This window comes from Epinephelus lanceolatus, chromosome 10, assembly GCF_041903045.1.
Source record: "Epinephelus lanceolatus isolate andai-2023 chromosome 10, ASM4190304v1, whole genome shotgun sequence".
NCBI lineage: Eukaryota > Metazoa > Chordata > Actinopteri > Perciformes > Serranidae > Epinephelus > Epinephelus lanceolatus.
The window spans coordinates 21,993,934-22,018,311 of NC_135743.1; the positions used below are offsets into that span (position 1 = coordinate 21,993,934).

General features: G+C 40.0%; 2 protein-coding genes across 4 annotated transcripts in view; both read right to left on the reverse strand.

Moving 5' to 3' along the window:
- mag (myelin associated glycoprotein) overlaps positions 1–600 on the reverse strand; it is a 38,293-nt gene extending 37,693 nt beyond the window's left edge. For both annotated transcript variants that reach the window (XM_078171758.1, XM_078171756.1), the window contains exon 1: positions 493–600. The gene's annotated coding sequence lies outside the window, so the exon portion shown is untranslated. The remainder of the gene's footprint in view (positions 1–492) is intronic.
- An 8,789-nt stretch (positions 601–9,389) lies between these two features.
- lsr (lipolysis stimulated lipoprotein receptor) overlaps positions 9,390–24,378 on the reverse strand; it is a 36,337-nt gene continuing 21,348 nt past the window's right edge. For both annotated transcript variants that reach the window (XM_033641604.2, XM_033641603.2), the window contains 2 exons: positions 14,616–15,084; positions 9,390–10,171 (listed from right to left, as the gene is read on the reverse strand). In XM_033641604.2, the coding sequence (XP_033497495.1) occupies positions 10,136–10,171; positions 14,616–15,084 (505 nt within the window). In that variant the 3' untranslated portion in view covers positions 9,390–10,135. The remainder of the gene's footprint in view (positions 10,172–14,615; positions 15,085–24,378) is intronic.

The window sequence follows — 24,378 nt, forward strand, 5'->3', positions numbered from 1 at the left end:
AAAAACAACATGAAACCCATTTGGTTTGTTCTTTAGTCAAAAATATTCTGGAAAAATAGAGTGTTTTTCTAGTCTCCAGCTTCCACTAAATACTCAGATGAACACATTATGCATCATCAAACAGAACAGATAACCCATTACTTATTTTCTGTGTATCATCCCTGGTTGTAATCCATTAAAATGTGTCACAGCATCAAATACAGACACACTGTAATAATAAAATTATGTGGTGGAGCTACATGATTAACTCCACATGTATGCCACACTGCTGAGATATCTGTCCCTTTAGTGCTGCCACTAAATCATCACATTAGTCCACTCACTGCCGTTCTGTTGCACAGACAGGATTTTAAAGTGAGAGATTTTCAGAAGAGAAAAGAAAAACAGAGTTATGACTCAGAGTGGAGCAAAACCCAGCAGCAGGATTTGCTCATAAGGAAATCTTAAAGTAATGAATAATAATTGCAGATTAGAGAGCAGTAGAGCTCTTACCTTATCAGCTGATCTGAAGCCAGTGAGGAGCTCAGAGAGTCGTCTTCTCTCCTTCAGCATTTGTTTTCTCCGCTGCTGTCCCTCCTCCCTCTTCTCTCCCTCTCTCTCCGTCAGCAGATTGGGTCTCTGGCATACAGAACCTGTGACTGGAGGGGTGGGAGCAGCTTCCAGGTTTTAGATTCACACAATATTTTTTTTATTTAATTCAAGGATAACTGTGTTTTATTTTTATAGTTCGGCCATGATTTCTATCATCATGGTTAGACTGTACTCATCAGAGTGATTGCTGAGATCTGGGAACACAGCAACATCGCACATGATTGGTCAGATGAACTAACAGTTTGCCAGATTATTTACACCACTCTATCTGGAGGTAAAACAGAAAGCAAGCACACCCCAAGTGTCGGTAATGATCCCTCATTGCACAAGAAAACTGTGTGTGTGCATGACAACGTCAACACCTGATTACATCAAGTAGCCTGCTGTGAGTAAAAGTACAAACAGGGTTCCCAAACATTTTCATGGACAAAATTTCAAAACTTTTCCTGACTTTTAAAGGACCAATAATCAAATTTCCATGACCATTCATAATATGTAACACAAACAGCACTGAACTTCACTCCAAACTCCAAATGTATTAAATTTCCGTAATCGCTTATGGGGGTTGCGGGGGTGCTGGAGCCTATCTCAGCTGACAACAGGTCACCAGACTCACAAGGCTGACACATAGAGACAGACGACCATTCACACACACATCCACACCTACAGGCAATTTAGATTCACCAGTTAACCTGCATGTCTTTGGACTGTGGGAGGAAGCCGGAGTACCCTGAGACAACCCACACTTCCCCCACCCTGGGTTTGAACCAGGAGACCCTCTTGCTGTGAGGCTAACCACTGCACCATGTCCAAATGTAATCACAATAAAATCTTCAATTAAAAGCCTAGTCCCAATTAAATGACCAGTCCCTTTTACTAGCCCAATGTTGCCACACATTTAAACAAATATAGGCCTGTTTCAATTAAATGCCTGGTCTGGTTGCCAAGCAGGTCATTTTCATGGACGTTCTTGGATGTATAAAACAGGCTGTTGGTTATGGACTTGAGTTAATGTTACAAATTACACAAATATAACCATGAGTACCAAAGAAGACTGAAATTCAATCACATTTACTGGCATGGTGAACAAGAGACTAAAGAAAAAGAGGTGACCCCTACCTCTAAAGCTGTCAGAAAACCTGTCCATTCCTTGATTACCCAGTTAGTTATTCATATTCATTTGGTTCATAAAAGTCCACCAATCACAAGAATCAAAGTGTTTTTTCATTCAATTTTATCCAAGAGAGTTTTATTTTAACAGGATAAAGTGGTGTTGTGTTGGTGTGCCGGGTGCCGTGACCCTCAGGTGCTGTGAAACACTTGTCGTAACTCTCTCTCTCTCTGATGCACTCTGTCTGTTGGAGTTAGATCAAATGAATGATTCATAACTGGTGTTATCTGAAGCCTATTTTTATACAAGCAATATTCATACTGGTTTAAACAATTTGATTGTATTTCCTGATCTCTGCTGAGCTTTATGTTAAAGGAATGAAAGGCCTGTCCCCAAAATGGGCCTGTTAATTTAAGCGATTTAAGCAAATCATGGTAGCCTGGGCTACGAGTTGAAGTTTTAGGGAATGTTATTATTATTGCCTTTGGGAGGAAAAACTCCCCCCAAAAAATCTTTAACAGGGAAAGAAAATCTCAGGAAGCGCACCTGAAGAGGGATCCCTCTTCCAGGACGGACAGTTTGCAATGGATGTCGTGTCTACAGAACAAATTAACAATCAATATGAGACGTTTTTTTTTTTTTTTTTTTTAACAGTTAAATAGCAGGGATGTTTCTTTTTTAAATCTGAACTTCTGCTTTTTTCTCCGATATAGTTCTGGGCCAGTAATCAACTTTATAGTTGGCTACATTTGCCATTAATTCCTTCGTTACAACTGTCTGCTCTAAATGTGGTGATTGAGTGTAGGGGAGAAAGTGCTTGAGGCGCACTTCTACTGCAGATGCCGCGCTGCCAGCCGACTGGAAGAAAAAGAAGCACCACCTGTCTTTTGACCATGATGTGATGATGACGGAGCAAAACCCAGAACAAGAGGCAGTTTCCTGCAAGTGCTTGTAGTTCCTCCCAAATAACACTCAAACCTCCACTTTTAGAAACTCCTAACCTTCACAAGCACGTTGGAGTAGGATGCACATACTTAAGGTGAAGATGTAGTTGGCTGGCTAACGTTAGATAAGTAATGATAATCTTTGACGTTATGATAAGGAAGAGTGATTGAGAGGAAGAGATGATATAGTCTATCCTTAACTGTTTGATTAGCCTGTCTGCTCTACATCATAAAAAACTTTTATCAACACGCTTTTTTTTTATCATTATTTTTCACTGGCAATTAAACAAAAAGGGCACAAGCCACTGTGGGGGACCCAGAGGGCAGGTCATCATGTTTTGTTGCACTTTAAGCCTTCACCTGGGGCACACTATCATGTTTTATCTACAGAGGCATCCAAGTGGGCACTTTCACTGCATATTTTAACATTGATTTACCATTGGCGAGGCAGAGGTTGTACTGTAAGACATTTGCCTCCTGTCACAGACATGCAACTGTTTTATTAAATGCAACCATGATCACCTTAAACTCAACCATACAGCAGCTGTCACGCAGACATACTGTTAAAAGCCTAAATTATAAAAACACTGTTGTTGAATTATCTGACATTGATATTCTTGACAAATACCCACTTGGTGGTCCACTGGTGCAAACGGCCATTAACACCCTGAGCTGTTTTCACTCTCACATTAGCACCATTTATTACTGCCACTTCAGATGTGTCGGATGCGATATGAATATCCTGCTGACAGCGTTCAGCTTTGATTCATGTACTATCACAAACTCATCTCCTCTTCTTTTGGAAAATCTCTGGCAGGACACAAAATATGAGAAACAGCTACAAAATCTTGACTTTTTACTGGCTAACATAAAGTTATCAATATGATTTAAAGACATGCATAAAGTCATGTGGTGCAACAGTTATGAATGATAGATATATTAGTTAGTATGCTAAAACATCTTTAAAACATTATGTTAGAAATACAGGTAAAATAAAGTCACTGTCACTCAGCTGTACCAGATACTTTCTACCTTATTACAGTTGTAGGAATCACAGCTAGACCGATAAGTTCTCATATATCAGGTGATATTGGATTATCACAGATATATCGATAACTGCGTATATGTTGGCTGAAAGTAACAACACATTGTCACTCCGACCCCGTCACATATTGACGTTTGGTCATGAACTTTCCTACATACAACGTGCAAGGTACCCTGGGTGCATTGGTTGTTGATGTACTGGGACACCATGTCAAGTTCTGCCTGTTACATGAATTGTCTTCTTTCAAAATACACTTCCGTTTTCACAGGAAATTTAACAATTATATAGACTACTGTCTCTTTCAAAATAAACACACTACGTCACTACAACAATGCAAAAAACTGACTTTTTTTTCCTCCAACAACTAACGCACATGGTTAGGTTTAGTAAAAAAAGAACAGGGTTTACCTTTAACATCTTATGTGAAGTGAACACCTGCCTCCCAGGTGAAAGTCCGTGTTCGTTGGACCCATCCACCACCTGTCCCAGTCAGACTATCCCTGCCATAACTTTCATACTTGTCCCGCCACGTCTGCCACTGATGCTGCCGGGCACAGTTAAACTATAATGGCAGCTGGCCGTGTATCATGCTGATGTTAAAGGACGCCTTTTTTCATTGGTTTCTGATGCCACAAGTCACTGCCCAAGCACTGGATTCCGATGACTTTGGAGTGAGACCAAGCTCGTGAGACTGCACTTTGTCATTGTGTATTGTACTTTATTTATAAAGACAAATCTTACCATATGGTTTACTGCTATAACACTATTACACTTTACGGTCTTCTCTAAATTGTGTAAACTGTAGCACTGCAGGAACATATTTTTGTTTGCCTGTATGCTGTACAGGATTTGAAATGAAGAAGTAAGTGAATTTAAAGGAACAGTGTGTGAGATTTAGGGGGATGTAGTGACATCTAGCAGTGATGATAGCAGACTGCAACCAGCTGGAACTTTCATTGGTTTTAATTCCTTCAGTGTTCATTGTTCATGAGGTTTTTACTGGGAGCCGAATTGTCTGCAGAGGTCTCTTCCTCTCCAAAACAAACAGATGTGGTGATTTAAGCCGGTAAAAACACTGAACAAAGCAATTTCACATTTTAAGGTAATGAAAATGCAACAATTCTTATTTTATAAACTAAAGAAAACATACTTTTTATATTATATTCAATCTCTGCCAATACGGGAACTGCCCATCGGTTCGACAGCCCATTGTTTCGACCATATTAAAATCGTTGTTCCTAAGTCCGTTCCGAAATCATCAAGATGCCCTGTGGTTAAGGTCTGGTTAGGTTTAGGCACAAAAACCACTTGGTTAGGGTCAGGAAAAGATCATGGTGTGGGTTAAAATGAAAAAGAAAGTGACAAACACATAAGCCGTGAGCCTGCTCCGCCTCAAGCCGGTCGCGGCGCACCATACACCCGCCACGAGCCGTTCAGCACCGCGGACAGTCGGACTAATGGGATGTCGAACCAATGGGCTGTCGAACCAATGATATGGACCCTGCCAATTCACCCCCCTAGATCCTACACACTAGACCTAATTGCTTGGGAAAATGACACTTTCAATCCTGGAGTGGGCATTTTCCACTCCAATTATTGTTGCCTCTAATGAACTGAACCAACAGGCTGTAAATCTACACTCCCTTTGAGTTTGTTTGTTTAAAATCATCTTTACATCATGGATGGGTAATGGTAACTGGCTGCAGGTTATTGGTGGCAGGTTGAATTACATTTTTCATACAGTTCTGTTAAACAATAGGCCATAACACACCTCCTGCTGTCCTCATGACAGTGTGAACCTTAGCTATAATTAACTTCACACTTCCATTTGTTGAATATGTCACTTTAACTGAGAAATATTGCAAATGAAGGTGCAAGAGACACATTTTGTCATTTTAAAGGGGAACTCCATTAAATTTCATGTTGCCATAGTGATGTCCCTTTGGGCTTGGAGATAACAAATCTGTGGTGGCACTCTGGGAAATGTAGGATCAAGCATGTTTGGAGCTTGACCCGTTCTACTGACTAAAAACTGCCTCTCCTACATTGATTCTGAAGATTGTTATTCTAATCTGACTCTTGTGAGTCCTCCAACTTTATGGAAGTGAAACACTAAATCTCTGTAGTGCCTCCTCACAATGAAATTGAAACTGGTGCTCCTTCTCCGATTACTGTGCAGGAGCACTCACTCAGGTAAATGTGTTTTTCTTTTCTGGAAGTTGATGGATCTCAGAGGTGAAATGAAGTTTTAAGTGTCACTATAAACTGTAATAAGGTTCATGATATCAGTCGCCTTGCTTGTCAGTCGTTCAATAGGTGTGAGCTTGAGGGAACCAATCTGCGGCTCCTAAAGTGGGGCCTGAGGACCATTAGGAGTCTCTCAGAGGGTGACACAGTGTACCCAGAAAAATACAATGAAACACAATTACTTTTTCACCGACACAACTGGTACTGTGTGTCCTCTCTGCTGCCTCCAGCCAACACAACAAATGTATTTAATATAACTATCGAAATGTCACAAATGAAGGGGCTGTGGTGTGTTTATATGAAGGTCCTTAAAAAAGTCTGAGAAACTGAGTGGGTGGATCCAGCAGGTCTCAGATCAGCCTTTTACATACAGAGCACAAATCATAGTTTCTGGTTAGGATGACTGTGGTGAGGCTGAATTAAAGCCTGTGTTTCAGTGTGTGTGAGGTAGATTATTAATGCCATACCCAGTTTGTAACACTGTCAATGCAAGTACTTTCATCAGTGGGCTATAGGCACAGTCACCACTGTGTTACCTCAGAGGGTGATACGCAGTGACTTAACAGACGTGTACTTAAAAGAAAATGTTATAATAGCTTTAAGCTTTAATTGTGTAAAATGATTTATAAAGCTGGCACTTGTTTTTTTGTAGGCTTGAGTAGTTATGACATAAAGTCAGTCTTAATGCAATCACAGAAAGTTAGATATTGGCAGAAAACTTCCTTTGGAGAGAAAAATGCAGAAATTAGACAGTAAAAAGCAGAAGTGGCACACCGGTCTGTCTCATGTGGGCAATCATGATCATCTCAAACACTTAAATATGAAACAACCAAGAAAGCATCCTTCAGTGTAAAAGACTTTGCCATTTTGAGAACATACCAGTAACTTCACATGGGCCAAGTGCATGTTAACACTACACACATTGTGTGGTAATGTGGAGCAATCAGCACAAACCTCTGTCACTAACCATACTTAAGCATCAGGAACCTCGGGGTGATGATTGGCAGCAGAGAGGAGTGTGGAGTGAGGAGGAGACAGCCTCTCTGGAGAAAGACACAAACTGCCAGAAATCCGGACACCTAAAGCAGAGGATCATGGGAGCTCTGAAAATAAAATACTACAATTTAAATATTGATTCTGACTGTTATTTGAACGAGTTACCATAAATGGTTTGCCAGTGTATTCTTACCTCTCAAGTAACACACAGGGAAATCTTTTGTAGGTGATACACATACAGGTGATACATAGTGACACAGGACAGCAGATGCTTCTTTTTCTTTATACACAAGAATGACTGTAATATCTTGTGTAAAATCACATAGATCTAAGTGACTATAATTTGAGTGGACAAACAATAAGCATACTGCACAGGGAGGACTGAAAACATTTGTAAAATATAAAGTCATATGAAACCTTTGCAGTGAATTCCAGCTCTGTTAAAAGTTTAAACTTCATAATTAGTTGTGTCAGAGAGCTGGACAGATGGTCTTTTCATGTAACTGGGCTGTCAAAGCAGTAAAGACACAAATACTTTCGAAATTGGTGCTACATGACCGGAGAAAATAGAGGAAAAGTTCTGCAGCATTTGCTTTAGCTCAAGAGGGAGAAAACCAGCAGCTACAGTACTAGAATACACTGCACCGCACTGGACCAATACACACTCTGCTGGTGGGTGTTGTAACAGTAACAGAATCTTGTTTCATATTTTATCAGCACTGCCTGGTTTAACTGTTTGATCTGTTTTTCAGCCTCCGTTTCTACAATACAAGAAACTGCACGGCGCCCTCTACCTGTTCACAAATTCTTGTATTACAGTCAAACACTGCACTAAAATGATGGTTCCCAACTGGTGGGACACGGTCCAAAAGTGGGTTGTGGGTCCATTCTGAATAGGCCGCAAGTGACTCGTGAATGTGTCCCATTTGTAAAAAAAAAACAACAAAAAAAACACAGTTTGTTTTGAAGTACTGCATATTTCCAGCACAGAGCTTTTATTTAGAGGTACCACTTCCTGCAGGAGAGCAGCTACTTGACAGAGACAGCAAACTAGCTTGACGACATGGCCAAACACAAGTATGATGCTGAATATATTTAACTGTGTGGTCCTTGAACTAATGACTACGGAGAAATCTGGACCCTGTGACTGGACCAGTTGGGAACCAGTGCACTAAAATATATTTCTGAAGACATTTTTAGGGGAGAAACAGGCAAAACAGTAACAGAATCATGGTTTTACTTGATCAGATGTTGAAAAAGAGTGAGGGGTGGGACTCTCTCTTCATCCATTTCAATAGAAATTTTCCCCAAGTGCTTTCTACCAGAAAGGGATATCTTTGTTACAGTTAGAAAAAAAGGGCTTTCTTGGAAAAGGTATTCAAGAAAACGTCTCCCATGGTGGTGGGAAGCATACGAATGGATATGGAAGTACAATCTGTAGTTTGAGTGACAGACAGTGAAAATCTGCTGCAAACTTGAGCTGACGGATAAGCAGGGAGATCTGGGTGTTGGGAAGATGGAGGGACATTTACCACAGTTCATTTACACATACTACTCACACTGTTCTGATACAAAGCTGGTTGAAAATCAGCAAAGCATCCCTTGAACTATAGATGAATTTTTGAGGCTGTAATTTGTGGTGTTGTTTGAATATAATAGTCCTGCACAGATGCATGGTCTTGAGTCAACATCACTTTATCACAGATTTCTTAAGATGGATTGTGTTACACTGCATCATCGTTCCTGTTTTTGTGCACATCCCTCGAGTGCTGACACTGACACCAAACTGCAGGGCTGCTGCAACTTTTAATGAAGAAACAACGTGTTGTGTTAGGTTTTTCAAGGGTCTAGCTGCAGACAAAAACAGAGGAACAGAAATGCTTTAGCTGGTACTGAACTTCCAATAATAAGCAATGAGAATTCCTGTTACTAATTTCTCAGTAAATAAAGTTGTTTTTAGTCTTTAACAGTGTGCTGTTCAAAATCCAACAGAAATAAACAAGCTGCTATGGTTAATACGTCCTAAGATCCAGAGCAACACATCTACTGTGGCAATAAATTATGGAGTAACACGATGGTGTCATCTAGTGGCAAAACTCTGCAAGTCTGCAGTACTGAGTCCCTTTCCACTTTCAAATCCCGTCTGAAAACACACCTTTTCAAGCTGGCATATTTGTTCAGATTTAATGGTGACACACATACAGAGACTTGCACTGATGATGATTTTATTATGATGATTTTATCCTAATATTTTTAATATGATTTTTGTCAAGTCATTTTATTAAGTTTTATTGTATTAGTTTGATTTTATGATCTACGGATAAGTTGCTGCTTGTTTTTTAACTGAGTCTCGTAAGGTGTCCTTGAGTGCTTTGAATGGTGCCCATAAATAAAATGCATTATTATTATTAGTAGTAGTAGTAGTGGTAGTAGAAGTATTATTAAGTCAAATAAATGGCCTGGCAATAGAGACCTTTATTGTAAAATTAGGTTTCATCACATCACAATAAACATTTTGCATATTCAGAGTGTATTACTGGTCGGCTGTACAATATACTGCAGGTTAAAGCTGAAATTTTGTGTGGGAGAAAAAAAAAAAATGTAATTACTTAAACACAGATTCTGACCAAGACTGTTTTGTTCACCAGGTTTCTAAATACATTGAGCACAATTAAACAAAACTAAAAGCAAAAAGCATACAGCAGATAAAATACATTTCCTTTAAATGTACATAGTTTTTCATATAAAAACAAGTTAACAAGTAAAAAGCCAGAAAAATCTATAGACCCCTACAAATCTACATCAGTAGCTGTATCAGCTAACTGAAACTACATAAAAGTAAAAAAAAAAAAACCAAACAAACAAAATATTAAAACCAATTGGACCATGTTTACTCATCAAGATTTAAACACCTTCACAGAGAATTATTTATCACCTTGACTTTCACATCTATAAGTATGATTCTGTACATGCTAAGGCACTTGTGGCAGCCACAATGTTTTATACATGGAAAGGTGCATGACATCCCTGTTTAGAAAAGTATACAAAAAGATTCAGTATCAATTCATGGTCAGTTTACTGTAAATTAAGAAGTATAAAAATCAGCACTGCCAGTTATCGGTGTGACTAATATTTACAGTCTTAGAAATCATCTGGTCCAGAGCTGCACTGTTGGACATGGTGCTCACGTCATGGCTGGTTTTACACCACTAGGCTCTCCCGACTCACAGCTCCGTTCTGTAACACAAGAAAGGTTTCAGCATAAATGAACTACAGAAACAAGCATAAATCCTAATTTAACAGGGATAGGTGACCCAACCAGTCATGAAGAATAAGGCTGGGGATATTCAATATTTTTCTGACTGTCAACAAATCCAGCGAAAAGACCAAAATCAACAAAGCTTTAGTCCATCTCTCAATCTTTTTTCTGACTTCCCTACTCTGTTTGTCCCTCAGCTCCAAGCTCATGCTCAAGAAAAATGCATTATTATTTCAATTATCATTTCAACAACTCCCGTTTCCTAAAGGTGCGGACACACCAAACCAACATCAAAGAACTAGCGGCAACGAAACTGTTGCGTCGTCTACGTCGCCTCACGTCGCCCTGTGTCAGTTGCATTTGAACACACTACACGGACTACATCCGACGGCCAAGTAGCATGTACGTACTGCGCCTGCATGAGAGGTAGCTGAGTGAGAGAGTGGTACATCCTGTCAGCCGAGGGGTTTCCTATCTGTGCAGCCTAGCACCGCAGCACCTCCACGGACTATTACATCCAGATGGTCCCGGTGTTTCCTCCGCAGGCTCCACTTCACTCAGCTGCCCGACAAACCCGCTGCTTCTCCCCACTTTAACCTGAATAACAATCCAGGGCTCGGTGCTCCGGTTGGATCCAAATGGAGAGCCAGGGCTAGCTCAGAGACTAACAGAGGCTAACTGGCTGTGCTTCCCTCCGGTCATGCTGCGGCTAACGCTCCGCTAGCCGCTCCCAGCTAGCCCCGGTTTGTTATTCAGGTTAAAGTGGGAAGAAGCACCAGATCTGTCGGGCAGCTGAGTGCAGTGGGGCCTGAGGAGGAAGCACTGGTTAGCCCTGGTTTCACTACAGGCAGATTCACTCACTACAGAGGCGAGGAAGTAAAACCTGAGCAGCCAATTAGAGTGATCTCTCTCACCGACAAGCTCCGCCGCCGATTCAACACGCTCAATCGGCCGAAAAGCTGCCGCTGCCGCCGCCCCCGAAGTGCCGACAGTGCGGGACACATCGCAAAAACTAGGGCGACAGGCGCTCACCAATGGCCCAACTTTGGTCGATGGCCGACCATCAGCTTGGTGTGTCAGGGCCTTAATACAGCCGTAGTTTCTGACAAACGTTACTCAAACAGGAGTCAAAAGTGCATTTGTTGAGGACTGTTTTCAGCCATGGATTACACACCTTTTTGTGCTGTTGAGTATTCACAGCAGCAGGATGGTGTATGTCGGACTGACTCAAAATAAACTACAGTGTGGCTATGATCATAATCGAAGGAACATGTCGGCTCATTGATGTGTTGGCACAGATATAAATTTTTCAAGGCGTTGGCTACATGGGTAATTAGTTCGTAGATTAGTAGACTTTGTTGACTGTAAGTAAAATAAAGAATATTTCCAGACTTATCCTTTAATCTAACTGCTGAAGAAGTAATGTGGCTTCCTCATGGTGTGTCCCATCACAGAAGTCATAACTTTGATTGTAATAATGACAGAAAATCAAATATCTGTTTCAGAGACTTGAGGACTTTAAGGGACAGGGTCACACGTCTTAAAACAGTAGTCAGGTGCATCTACGAACACTGAAGCAGGTTTTGCTTTCCTCTACAGCTGTCAAATTTTCTCCACAGTTCCATTCAAATGTAATTCCTTATATTTGAATTTAACACTCATTTTTAATGCTCATATTTAGTCTACTATTCTACTATGTACCTATACACTGTAAGCACAAGCTTATGCACTGCCATTGACACCATCAGCATGTGGTTGTTACAAGTTCTGTCCACTAGAGGGCTTTCGAGTAAACAATTGGAGTCATCAACAAGTGCTAAAAATAATGATGCGTGAAAATAACAAAAATTAATTGATGACAATGGAAGTCATACCAATGCATGAGTTGGAAAATGAATCAGTAAAAATGGATGTGAAATGAAAAAAAAGAGCATTTGATTAAAACAGTCATGATATGACTGATTAATCATTTTCTCCTTCTCTTACATTCATTATTCATCATCATGAGCAGAGATCTGACTATAACCACAGTCTGAGATTCTGAGACTTACTGTGCGTTCCAATACCCATATTACCATACTATTTAGCATGCCAGAAAAAAAGTAATATGTCCTAATACATAGTATGTCAAATGCATACTTTTCTGGCTATTCTGACCCACAATCCTTTGAACAGCGATAGATGCGTCACATCGGCTGAGCCCCAAAACGCTGACTGCCAACTGTCAGAAGCAGCAATGATGATTGACAGAACCTACAATGTATGCAGTTATACATAAAATTTAAAACATACATCGCAAAGTAAAAACAGCAGAGCTCTTTCGGCTGACTCCCATCTCTGGCGAGCTCGGTGAACGGCTTTATGTTTTAGCACTAATAGATATTGGGGGGTATGGGAAAAAATTGATACAGCATAGTATCACGTTATTTTTGTGTGGCAATATCATATCATCACACAGTGCCTGGTACCCAATTTTTTATTATATACATTAATAATATTACAAATGCAAAGTAAACTTCAGATAGCCTAACAGATAGCCTAATTTTAGCCTAATAGATTAATTCCATTAGTTGCCTTTTCAGTCCACTAGATACATTTTGCTGCTGCAAATAAATGGCTGAAATGAGATGAACGGACTGAATTTTTTATTTTATTAGATAAAACAGATGTTGACAAAGTTTCCTTTGGGGACATAATTTACAGTTGAAAAAAGGTGATAAATTGCAATTTATTTTAGCGCAATGCTCTGCATATTGCAACATATTTAAAATCACAGTAATATTGTATTGTGACTTAAGTACTGTGATAATATCATATCGTAGGTCCTCTGGTGATTCCCACCCCTAATGGATATATGAGAAAGAGGGTTAAAGTTTTTGAGAGTGTTGAGAAAGAAATATGTCCTGATTGTGTGCATACTGCATGCAACAGTACACAGGCTACTTTTTAAGAGCAACTGCAGTACCTACTAAAAGTAAAAAAGTATGTGATGTGGAACGCAGCCTGAGTCTTGATGTCTGTTCCTTGTGTACAGACTGAGCTGAAAAGAAGCTTTTATGTGCTCTGTCCCATCACTTGGAACAGGGTTCAGTAAGATTGAAACTAAGGGTGCTTTCACATCTGCCCTGTTTGGTTTGGTTCAATTGAATTCAAGGCCGTTTGCCCTCTGGGTGTGGTTCGTTTGGGCAGGTGTGAACACAGCAATCACACTTGGGTGCACACCAAAACAACTTTTTGAAGAGGTAGTCTCCGTCCAGTTACAACCGAACTCTGGTGTGAGAATGTGTTCGGACCTCGATCTAAACCAACTGCAGTCACATGACACATTGTTTGGGTTAAACATGAGCATGTTACAGTCCTGGAGGATTATTAATGCGCACCTCCTCCTGTACTGCCTTAATATGCACATTCAGCACATCCAATGCATCAAAACATTGTTTTCTAGTTGGAGCCGCGCCTCGTTTTCAGACTGTATGGTTTGACTAAAATGAACAATGACAGCAATATAGTCCACGATGACCAGCGCTAAAATCAACCTGCGTAGTTGTCCCTCCATTGTGACATTAGAAAGTGTCACATTTATCTTGCAAGTGTACTCTTCTTCAACGTCTTGTTTACTTCCTGGATTTTTCCCGCATGGAAATTCTGGCCAATCAAGAGCAGCTTTCTCACACAACGCATTTTATCTGGTCCGCTTGTAAATGCTGAAGTGAGAACATGAACCAACTCTGGGCAATAATGCAACTTTATGACAGAATTAGTCCCTGATTCAGACCAAAGCAAGCGAACCTTAGGTCTGACAGCACCCTGAGAGAATTGGTAACTGATTTTAAAGCTCTTACAACAGTGAATGAACCAGTTAGTACTTGTCATTGAGCACAGGTATTTTAATATTTCTAAGTGTCACTGCATATCATCTATGTTTTTTTTTTATTATGGTTATTGTTGTTTGTCTAACTTTTTCTGATGCTGCTGTCTTGGCCAGATCTCCCTTAAAAAAAGACATCATTGATCTCAACGGGACTTACCTGATTAATCATGGGTTAAATTAAAAGAAAAACTGCCATATATCATTTAAAGAATGTGGCCTGAAGGGTGGACATATCAAAACAATGGAGAAATGCAAATGATAAAATGCTTACAAGTTAATAATTCAAGTGTTGAAATTCATGTTAAGTGAAAAACAGAGAGGAGAACAATGGATGCAACATGAAAAATAAAGGAACAAATTATCAAGTGATTTGATTAATTAGTCTATCATTCATCATTCACAAAACCCAAGTGTCATTTACCGTTTATGGCAACTAATTTTTTGCTGTTTCCAATATTTCTGGGCACTCCCTGGAACTCCCAGTGCTTTGAAGTCACTCTGTACATTCACAAACAATCACTGAGCTGTTTCGGAGTTTTGCCGTGACTCACTTTGCGAAGGTTGCCTTTCTTTGAAGATGACACACTTTCATCTTCACTGTACGGTGGAGGCAGAGGAGGTGGGTAGTTGTCACGGCGACCAGGGTGTCCAGATGGTGGGATCTGGGGAAGTGGTGGGGGCCCACGTGGCGCCCTCCCCCGATCTGAGCGGTCGCTCTCGCTGTCCAGCCGCTCCCGGCTGCGCGCCCTCTGCTGCTCGCCCATCTTCTTCCTCTCCATGGCTTCTCGCAGGAAGCTGTCATCATAATCATCTCGCCTGCCCCTGGCATTGCCACCAGCCCGGCGATCCCTCTCCAGGTCCATCAGATCATCACGGCTGCGGCTGCGTCTCCCCTGAAGGCCACCATAGCGCCCTCCATCTCCTCTCGGACGATCATCAGGGGAGTAGTCACGGCGCCTGCGGTCGTCAAAGTCGCGGTTGTTACCGCTGCGGGCGCTACTGCTCCACCCATCATCAGAGCTGAAGAGACAGAAAGCAGCACATTGAGAGGAAACAGGAAAATTTAGAGGATGCTGAACATATTTTAAGACAAGTTTTAATTCAAGTTTAAAACTCTTTGTTTCAGTTTAAACTAAAGCTGAAGTTTAAGTTAAACCCAGATGCTAGAAGTCACCTAACTATGGAATATCTGAGGTTTGAGCTGTATTGTCCTGTGTGTGCAATAAATACTACTAAATTTTGAAAAGCCACGGTAAAGTTGAAGCTTATAGAGTCCAGTTCATACCAAAGATTCACGACGAGACAAGCTGAAACATGCAACTGTAACATTATAAAAACTTGCCGGTTCACACCAATGCAACTAGATGAGACGGTGTATCATCTTAATGCAACAACTCTCTGTAGCTCAGCTCTGATTTTCACCTTTTCAGGCTGATTTTGTGGCTGAATATAATTTGAAGCTTCTTAAAATATGACTACGGATAGTGATAGTGAGATACTGGCTACAGTTGCATTTGTAGTAGTGATGAAACAAACAAAACAAGCATCAGATGGACTGTATTCATCATAAATACACCACAATATTATTAAAAACCAGCCATATTAATCAGTCAATGAGAATGCGTGTGTGGGGCAAAAGCACATGCAGCGAGCAGCAGCAGCAACCAACCATGACGACAGAAACGGGGACGGAGCAAGCAAACATGGTGCCTGTGGCCATTTTTACTTCACCAGCGGACTTCACCACAGGCTGATTGGCTGTAGAGACAGGTAACATGCTTTACGTTCTAAAGTCAGCCGCCGGTGATTTGAGCAGCGGAGGTGCAGGTGACACCATCAGCCAATTGTGACTGCCAATTGACACCACTTCAACTTTGCTCTGCAACGTTCCAAAACAGTTTCATCTTGTCACGAATCTTTGGTCTGAACTGGGCTTAAGAAAGTCGGATAATTTTGAAGCAAGGGAACTTATTTGGAAAAATGGAAATAAAATGTTGCATAACAGACGTGGCCAGCCAATTTGAACGTAGGGGCAAAGCATGAAAAATAAAAGAAATATATCTTGTGCACAAAACAGTTGACCAAAGAGTGGACTGGCATTGTGTGTGTGTGTCTCTGAACAAGGACGATGAATTACAAGCACACAATAAAAAACATGATGTACTGTATATGCTACACACAAGAGCCATCAGCCATCCCTTATGTACAGAGTAAGCATATACCTATTTTAAACACAGTTAACCTGCAGTGGAAACTTTATTTGAGGAATCTGCAGAGAACAGTAAAAATACAGGCTGGTCTACTGCAGTTAGGATGATGAATGCAAAGCCTCCTTGTGTGTCTTTTGCAAGCTAAATTTTGCAGCCTGCCCCCCTAAATATTTAAATATTTCATAACTATTTGTATAACTGCATCAATTTAAGGCCCATTGCTGTTCCCTCTGTATATAAATGATATCTGTGCCTCAGCAGAAAACTGCAAAGCACATTTTTATGAAAATGATATAGTTCTTTATGCTTGTGTGCCATCTGTGGTGGAAGCTGTGTCAAATCTTTAATGTGCATTTGACTGTGTGCAGAAACCCTTAGAAAACCTTGGTCTGGTTGAAATGAGTGTAAAACTAAATTCATGCTATTTGGAAGGTCAAGGAAGTGTGACTGTGACGCCTGAATTGGACTCACATTGAATGCATTACAGATCATAATTACCTTGGCACCTGGCTAGATGACAAGCTTTCATTTCAACCACACATGCTTGAGCTCACAAAGCAGGCGAGAGTCAAATTGGGTGTACTGTACAGAATTTGGTCATACTTCTCTGTAGAAAGTAGAATGACAATTGTTCAATCAATATCAGTCTTAGACTGTGGTGGTATTTTGCATATGCGCACAGCTCAACCCACACTAAAATCCCCTGATACAGTCAGCCACAGTTCTCTATGTTCTTACTTGAATTAGTTTTTGAGCTCACCACTGTGAACTATATCAGTATGTGAGGTGATCTTCTCTCACTCTCATAAAAGAGAAAGGCACTGCGTCCTTCTTGTTTATAAGGAAACTTCTCTCTTCAAAATCAAATCCATTTCTCATCACACTAGCTCACAGAAATGTTTATCTCTTAGAACTGCTAAGAGTAGTACTGAGCTTGGTAAATTAGCTTTAAGTTTTTTCGCACTAAATTAATGGAACAAGACAAAAGAGGTATTGAAATCAGACAGGTATGTGTCAGTAGATGATTTTAAGTGTATGCTAGATGATATGGTTGTTGTACAGTGTCCCTACTTTGGTTAAGTCACAGACAGGTTATTTTTTACAATCGTTTATTTTCTACATTTTATTGCTTTTGGTGTTGTTGTGTATCTTTCATTCATGGCAGATTTGTTTATTATTTTGTCTTTTTCTTGGTTTTACTGCTGTTTATACTTCTTGACAAACACTGCTGTTAGTTATTTGTTTTTATGACCTTCTTCTATCATCTTATTGCGAATGCTATCATATATTATATATCCTTCCAACCCATTGAATGTGAATTCAGGGCACTGCTGTAAAAGAGCTTCATGTTCAGTCAAATTTCCCTGAATAAACAATGGTTAACGATGATGATGATCTTTTAAACTCATGTTGTTTGTTAACACCCACTTCTCAATGCCTGCTCTCATCTGTCTTGTTTTAATGTAATGTCACATCTGCCCCAATATATTTCTATTTTAAGCTAGAAATTAGCATTTTGGTTGTCTGGAGGAAGCCATTTCACACTAACCATGGTTTAACTGATTAAGATGACTGTCAGTAAAGTAGGTGGGTGTGACATGAGGTTTATTCAACCACAAATCACAAGTGTGTCAAGTAAGAAAAGGTGGTGGGTGGTTTGGATGCAGCTCAAAATGAGTCAAAATAATGCAGTCATCATTTTGACAGTAATATCTTGTAGGGAGCAGGTTAAACCACTGAAACTACTGGTGTGCTTTTACATTTTATTTTGGGAAGATCCACCTACTGCAGAACCTCAAGTGGAAGGCCTCTGTTTCTGAGAATTTAAAAAAAAAAAAATTAACTTACTGAAGATTTCACTTTTATATTTTTGGTGCATCACCTTCAAAAATGGGAGAATGACTTCTAAATATTTAGAATGATAATGCCTTATTCTCATATACAAAATATGGAAAAGTATAGTAAGGATTAGCATCAGCATTTGTATAAACTTATTCTCTAGTAATGCCTCATCAAAACCTGACTAACAATCATATATTAATGTTGCATATTATTTCCACATTTTTTTTCTCCAAATTAAACATACATTAAAAAATCAAATTTGTGACTAATGCTGCTTGTAATGGCTCAGTTACACTAATATCAGGGTGCATGGTCACTAATTCGATATGTATTGCAGCTTTTTGAGTACTGTGATTTTACAAGTATTGATACTGTGATTGACTGCAATATTTATTCATTTATTTTTATTTTTTTAAACATTACACCATGGAATAAAGTTAAATCAAACACTTCTAGAAACTGTATATTAGGGCTGCACGATATTGGAAAAAACTGATATTGCAATTTTTATTTTTATTTTCCAATATATATTACAATATTAAAAAATACAAGAATTTTCACCAGATGACTTAAAGTAAGAAAATTTAAAAAATGGTGGCGGGGCTTTTACGCACCACAACTGCAGAGGCTACCAGCTTCATTTGAAACAGACTACATTATAAAAGGGGCCGTTATTTATTAATCCCTCTTTATCTTTATATTTTTACTTTTTATCCGCTCCCATTTACATATACAGTACAGGCCAAAAGTTTGGACACACCTTCTCATTCAATGCGTTTTCTTTATTTTCATGACTATTTACATTGTAGATTCTCACTGAAGGCATCAAAACTATGAATGAACACGTGGAGTTATGTACTTAACAAAAAAAGGTGAAATAACTGAAAACATGTTTTATATTCTAGTTTCTTCAAAATAGCCACCCTTTGCTCTGATTACTGCTTTGCACACTCTTGGCATTCTCTCCATGAGCTTCAAGAGGTAGTCACCTGAAATGGTTTCCACTTCACAGGTGTGCCTTATCAGGGTTAATTAGTGGAATTTCTTGCTTTATCAATGGGGTTGGGACCATCAGTTGTGTTGTGCAGAAGTCAGGTTAATACACAGCCGACAGCCCTATTGGACAACTGTTAAAATTCATATTATGGCAAGAACCAATCAGCTAACTAAAGAAAAACCAGTGGCCATCATTACTTTAAGAAATGAAGGTCAGTCAGTCCGGAAAATTGCAAAAACTTAAAATGTGTCCCCAAGTGGAGTCGCAAAAACCATCAAGCGCTACAACGAAACTGGCACACATGAGGACCGACCCAGGAAAGGAAGACCAAGAGTCACCTCTGCTTCTGAGGATAAGTTCATCCGAGTCACCAGCCTCAGAAATCGCAAGTTAACAGCAGCTCAGATCAGAGACCAGATGAATGCCACACAGAGTTCTAGCAGCAGACCCATCTCTAGAACAACTGTTAAGAGGAGACTGCGCCAATCAGGCCTTCATGGTCAAATAGCTGCTAGGAAACCACTGCTAAGGAGAGGCAACAAGCAGAAGAGATTTGTTTGGGCCAAGAAACACAAGGAATGGACATTAGACCAGTGGAAATCTGTGCTTTGGTCTGATGAGTCCAAATTTGAGATCTTTGGTTCCAACCGCCGTGTCTTTGTGAGACGCAGAAAAGGTGAACGGATGGATTCCACATGCCTGGTTCCCACTGTGAAGCATGGAGGAGGAGGTGTGATGGTGTGGGGGTGTTTTGCTGGTGACACTGTTGGGGATTTATTCAAAATTGAAGGCACACTGAACCAGCATGGCTACCACAGCATCCTGCAGCAACATGCCATCCCATCCGGTTTGCGTTTAGTTGGACGATCATTTATTTTTCAACAGGACAATGACCCCAAACACACCTCCAGGCTGTGTAAGGGCTCTTTGACCAAGAAGGAGAGTGATGGAGTGCTGCGGCAGATGACCTGGCCTCCACAGTCACCGGACCTGAACCCAATTGAGATGGTTTGGGGTGAGCTGGACCGCAGAGTGAAGGCAAAGGGGCCAACAAGTGCTAAACACCTCTGGGAACTCCTTCAAGACTGTTGGAAAACCATTTCAGGTGACTACCTCTTGAAGCTCATGGAGAGAATGCCAAGAGTGTGCAAAGCAGTAATCAGAGCAAAGGGTGGCTATTTTGAAGAAACTAGAATATAAAACATGTTTTCAGTTATTTCACCTTTTTTTGTTAAGTACATAACTCCACGTGTTCATTCATAGTTTTGATGCCTTCAGTGAGAATCTACAATGTAAATAGTCATGAAAATAAAGAAAACGCATTGAATGAGAAGGTGTGTCCAAACTTTTGGCCTGTACTGTACATACTTATATATTAGGGCTGGGTATCGATTCAGATTTTCCAGATCGATTCGATTTGATTTTCAAGGACTCAGTTCGATCCGATTCACGATTTGATTCGATTCAATTCAATTCAGTTCAATATCGATTCAGTCAAGTATATTTCAATTATGATACAAAATTTGCTTGGATATTAAGATATTTTCTGAGAACTAACGAAATATATTTAACAAGGAACCCTCTGACCTGGTGCATTACTATTAAAAATACTGTTTACATTAAGAATTGACCCCAAAGCAGTACATTAGTCATCATGTACTTTTATTTAACATTACCTGACCAACACATACAAAATAAATATTTTAAATTAAATCTAATCACAAGGCAGACAATTTAAATGAAGTGGCTACAAAAAATGTAAACAAAGGACATCCACAAGTTTGCTGCCTGTAACCGTCTTATAAAGCTTTTGTGCAATACACTACAGTGGTTGTGATGCACACATTGACTGTATCAGAAGAGAAACAATATACGTAGGTGAACCCTGCAGCAAAGTGAGCCCTCTTCCTCAGAGAGGATCTTTGCCTTCCAGTTTGTTCCTGGCGGCAGAGCAGAGTGAACCGTCTTTCTTCTCAAAGGATCTTTGTCCCATAAGTGCAGGCACGCTGCTCTCTGTGTCCGCAGTGTAAACAACTTTAGCTGGTGATTTGACAGTCACTAGAAGCACATTATGACCCTTTGTAAAAGTTTCTGTGTGGTACCTGTGTTGTACATGAGCTAACGTTAGCAGCTAAGGAAGGACTGAGAGGCTGTCCGGTATGTGTGTGTGTGTGTGTGTGTGTCTGAGGAGCGTCAGTACGTTAGCTTGTTAGCCGTAACGTTAACCTTGCTGTTTGTCATGTTAACGTTATCGTCGGCAGCCCTGAATAGCTTGTAAAGCTTTAGCATAGTTAGTTAACACATTTTGTTATCGGCCCATGTGTTTACTGCTACAGAAAAATAATAAATCTTTGGTTTATTTGCACAACGTCGCTTCTCTGCCGTCTTTTATCACACTTGCTAACGCTAAGTTAACTTTACCTGCAGATCTGTATGAGGTACAAAGTGAGGCTACAGTTAGCAGTGTGCTGATGCTTAGTGTTATTTCTTAATCTTTTCTGCGGCATTCTTCAGAAACCCAAAGTACGCCCAGACCTCAGACTCTGTGCGTTTAGTTGGGGGGGGGGAATGTCCTGCGTGCTGCTGTCACCACCTTCTGCCATATTTTCATTCTTTGTGTTTACATATGCTACGCATTCACGCAGCGCCTGCATCGCGAGACTTGAATGAGGCTGTTATTATACATATCCTGATAATCCGCTCCGATAATGCGATTAATTTAAACAAACGGTAATTCTTACCGTGTAAAAATTAACCGAAATTTACCGTAATATCGGTAATCGTTACATCCCTAATATATACGGTACAGGCCAAAAGTTTGGACACACCTTCTCATTCAATGCGTCTTCTTTATTTTCATGACTATTTACATTGTAGATTCTCACTAAAGGCATCAAAACTATAAATGAACACATGTGGAGTTATGTACTTAACAAAAAAAGGTGAAATAACTGAAAACATGTTTTATATTCTAGTTTCTTCAAAATAGCCACCCTTTGCTCTGATTACTGCTTTGCACACTCTTGGCATTCTCTCCATGAGCTTCAAGAGGTAGTCACCTGAAATGGTTTTCCAACAGTCTTGAAGGAGTTCCCAGAGGTGTTTAGCACTTGTTGGCCCCTTTGCCTTCACTCTGCGGTCCAGCTCACCCCAAACCATCTCGATTGGGTTCAGGTCCGGTGACTGTGGAGGCCAGGTCATCTGCCGCAGCACTCCATCACTCTCCTTCTTGGTCAAATAGCCCTTACACAGCCTGGAGGTGTGTTTGGGGTCATTGTCCTGTTGAAAAATAAATGATCGTCCAACTAAACGCAAACCGGATGGGATGGCATGTCGCTGCAGGATGCTGTGGTAGCCATGCTGGTTCAGTGTGCCTTCAATTTTGAATAAATCCCCAACAGTGTCACCAGCAAAACACCCCCACACCATCACACCTCCTCCTCCATGCTTCACAGTGGGAACCAGGTATGTGGAATCCATCCGTTCACCTTTTCTGCGTCTCACAAAGACACGGCGGTTGGAACCAAAGATCTCAAATTTGGACTCATCAGACCAAAGCACAGATTTCCACTGGTCTAATGTCCATTCCTTGTGTTTCTTGGCCCAAACAAATCTCTTCTGTTTGTTGCCTCTCCTTAGCAGTGGTTTCCTAGCAGCTATTTGACCATGAAGACCTGATTCGCGCAGTCTCCTCTTAACAGTTGTTCTAGAGATGGGTCTGCTGCTAGAACTCTGTGTGGCATTCATCTGGTCTCTGATCTGAGCTGCTGTTAACTTGCGATTTCTGAGGCTGGTGACTCGGATGAACTTATCCTCAGAAGCAGAGGTGACTCTTGGTCTTCCTTTCCTGGGTCGGTCCTCATGTGTGCCAGTTTCGTTGTAGCGCTTGATGGTTTTTGCGACTCCACTTGGGGACACATTTAAAGTTTTTGCAATTTTCCGGACTGACTGACCTTCATTTCTTAAAGTAATGATGGCCACTCGTTTTTCTTTAGTTAGCTGATTGGTTCTTGCCATAATATGTATTTTAACAGTTGTCCAATAGGGCTGTCGGCTGTGTATTAACCTGACTTCTGCACAACACAACTGATGGTCCCAACCCCATTGATAAAGCAAGAAATTCCACTAATTAACCCTGATAAGGCACACCTGTGAAGTGGAAACCATTTCAGGTGACTACCTCTTGAAGCTCATGGAGAGAATGCCAAGAGTGTGCAAAGCAGTAATCAGAGCAAAGGGTGGCTATTTTGAAGAAACTAGAATATAAAAACATGTTTTCAGTTATTTCACCTTTTTTTGTTAAGTACATAACTCCACGTGTTCATTCATAGTTTTGATGCCTTCAGTGAGAATCTACAATGTAAATAGTCATGAAAATAAAGAAAACGCATTGAATGAGAAGGTGTGTCCAAACTTTTGGCCTGTACTGTATATATATATATTATATATATATATATATATATATATATATATATATATATATATATATATATATATATTTATATATAATTGAATAATGATCCTCCCTTCATATTTGAATTATATCCATTCAGACATTAAAAAAATCAATAAAAAATCGTAAAAGGAAAAACCATGATACTTATATGTATAACATGGAAATAGGAAATTCTAACTACTCATGATCCTGTTAACAGATCTATTTTGTTGTTTGGTTGAGACAGGGACATAATATACAGCTGATAGGAAAAACCATGATACTTATATGTGATACAAAATTTTCCCCCTCAACCCTACTGCTTGTATAACATGGGAAATAGGAAATTCTACCTACTCATGATCCTGTTAACAGATCTATTTTGTTGACAAACATAATATACAGCTAAAAGGAAAAAAGAAAAACTGAGTTGAGGTAAAATCATTATGACACTTTTCTTAATCACCTGCTGCATACTTAATCAATCATCATGTTTAAATAAAATTAGAGTGATAGTGGCAAAATGGGGGTCTTGTTAAGAGAAGTCTAAATGAGATCTGCATGATATCACCATAAGTAATGTGGATGAGGGTAAAGCACCCTTTCATTCATTCATTTTACTCAGTGAGAACAGTTAAATAAAATGACAGATCATCACTTATTATGATGCAGCTTGAGATAACAGGCAGAGGAGGATAGTCAGGTACTTATCGTGGGACTATTTTTACACTGATGCATAACTCAGCTTCGGGGAAAGCACCTTCATCGTCTCATAATTAATACTAATCAGAGGGACAGAAAGTCACAGTTGTCTCTGGAAATCCCCACAA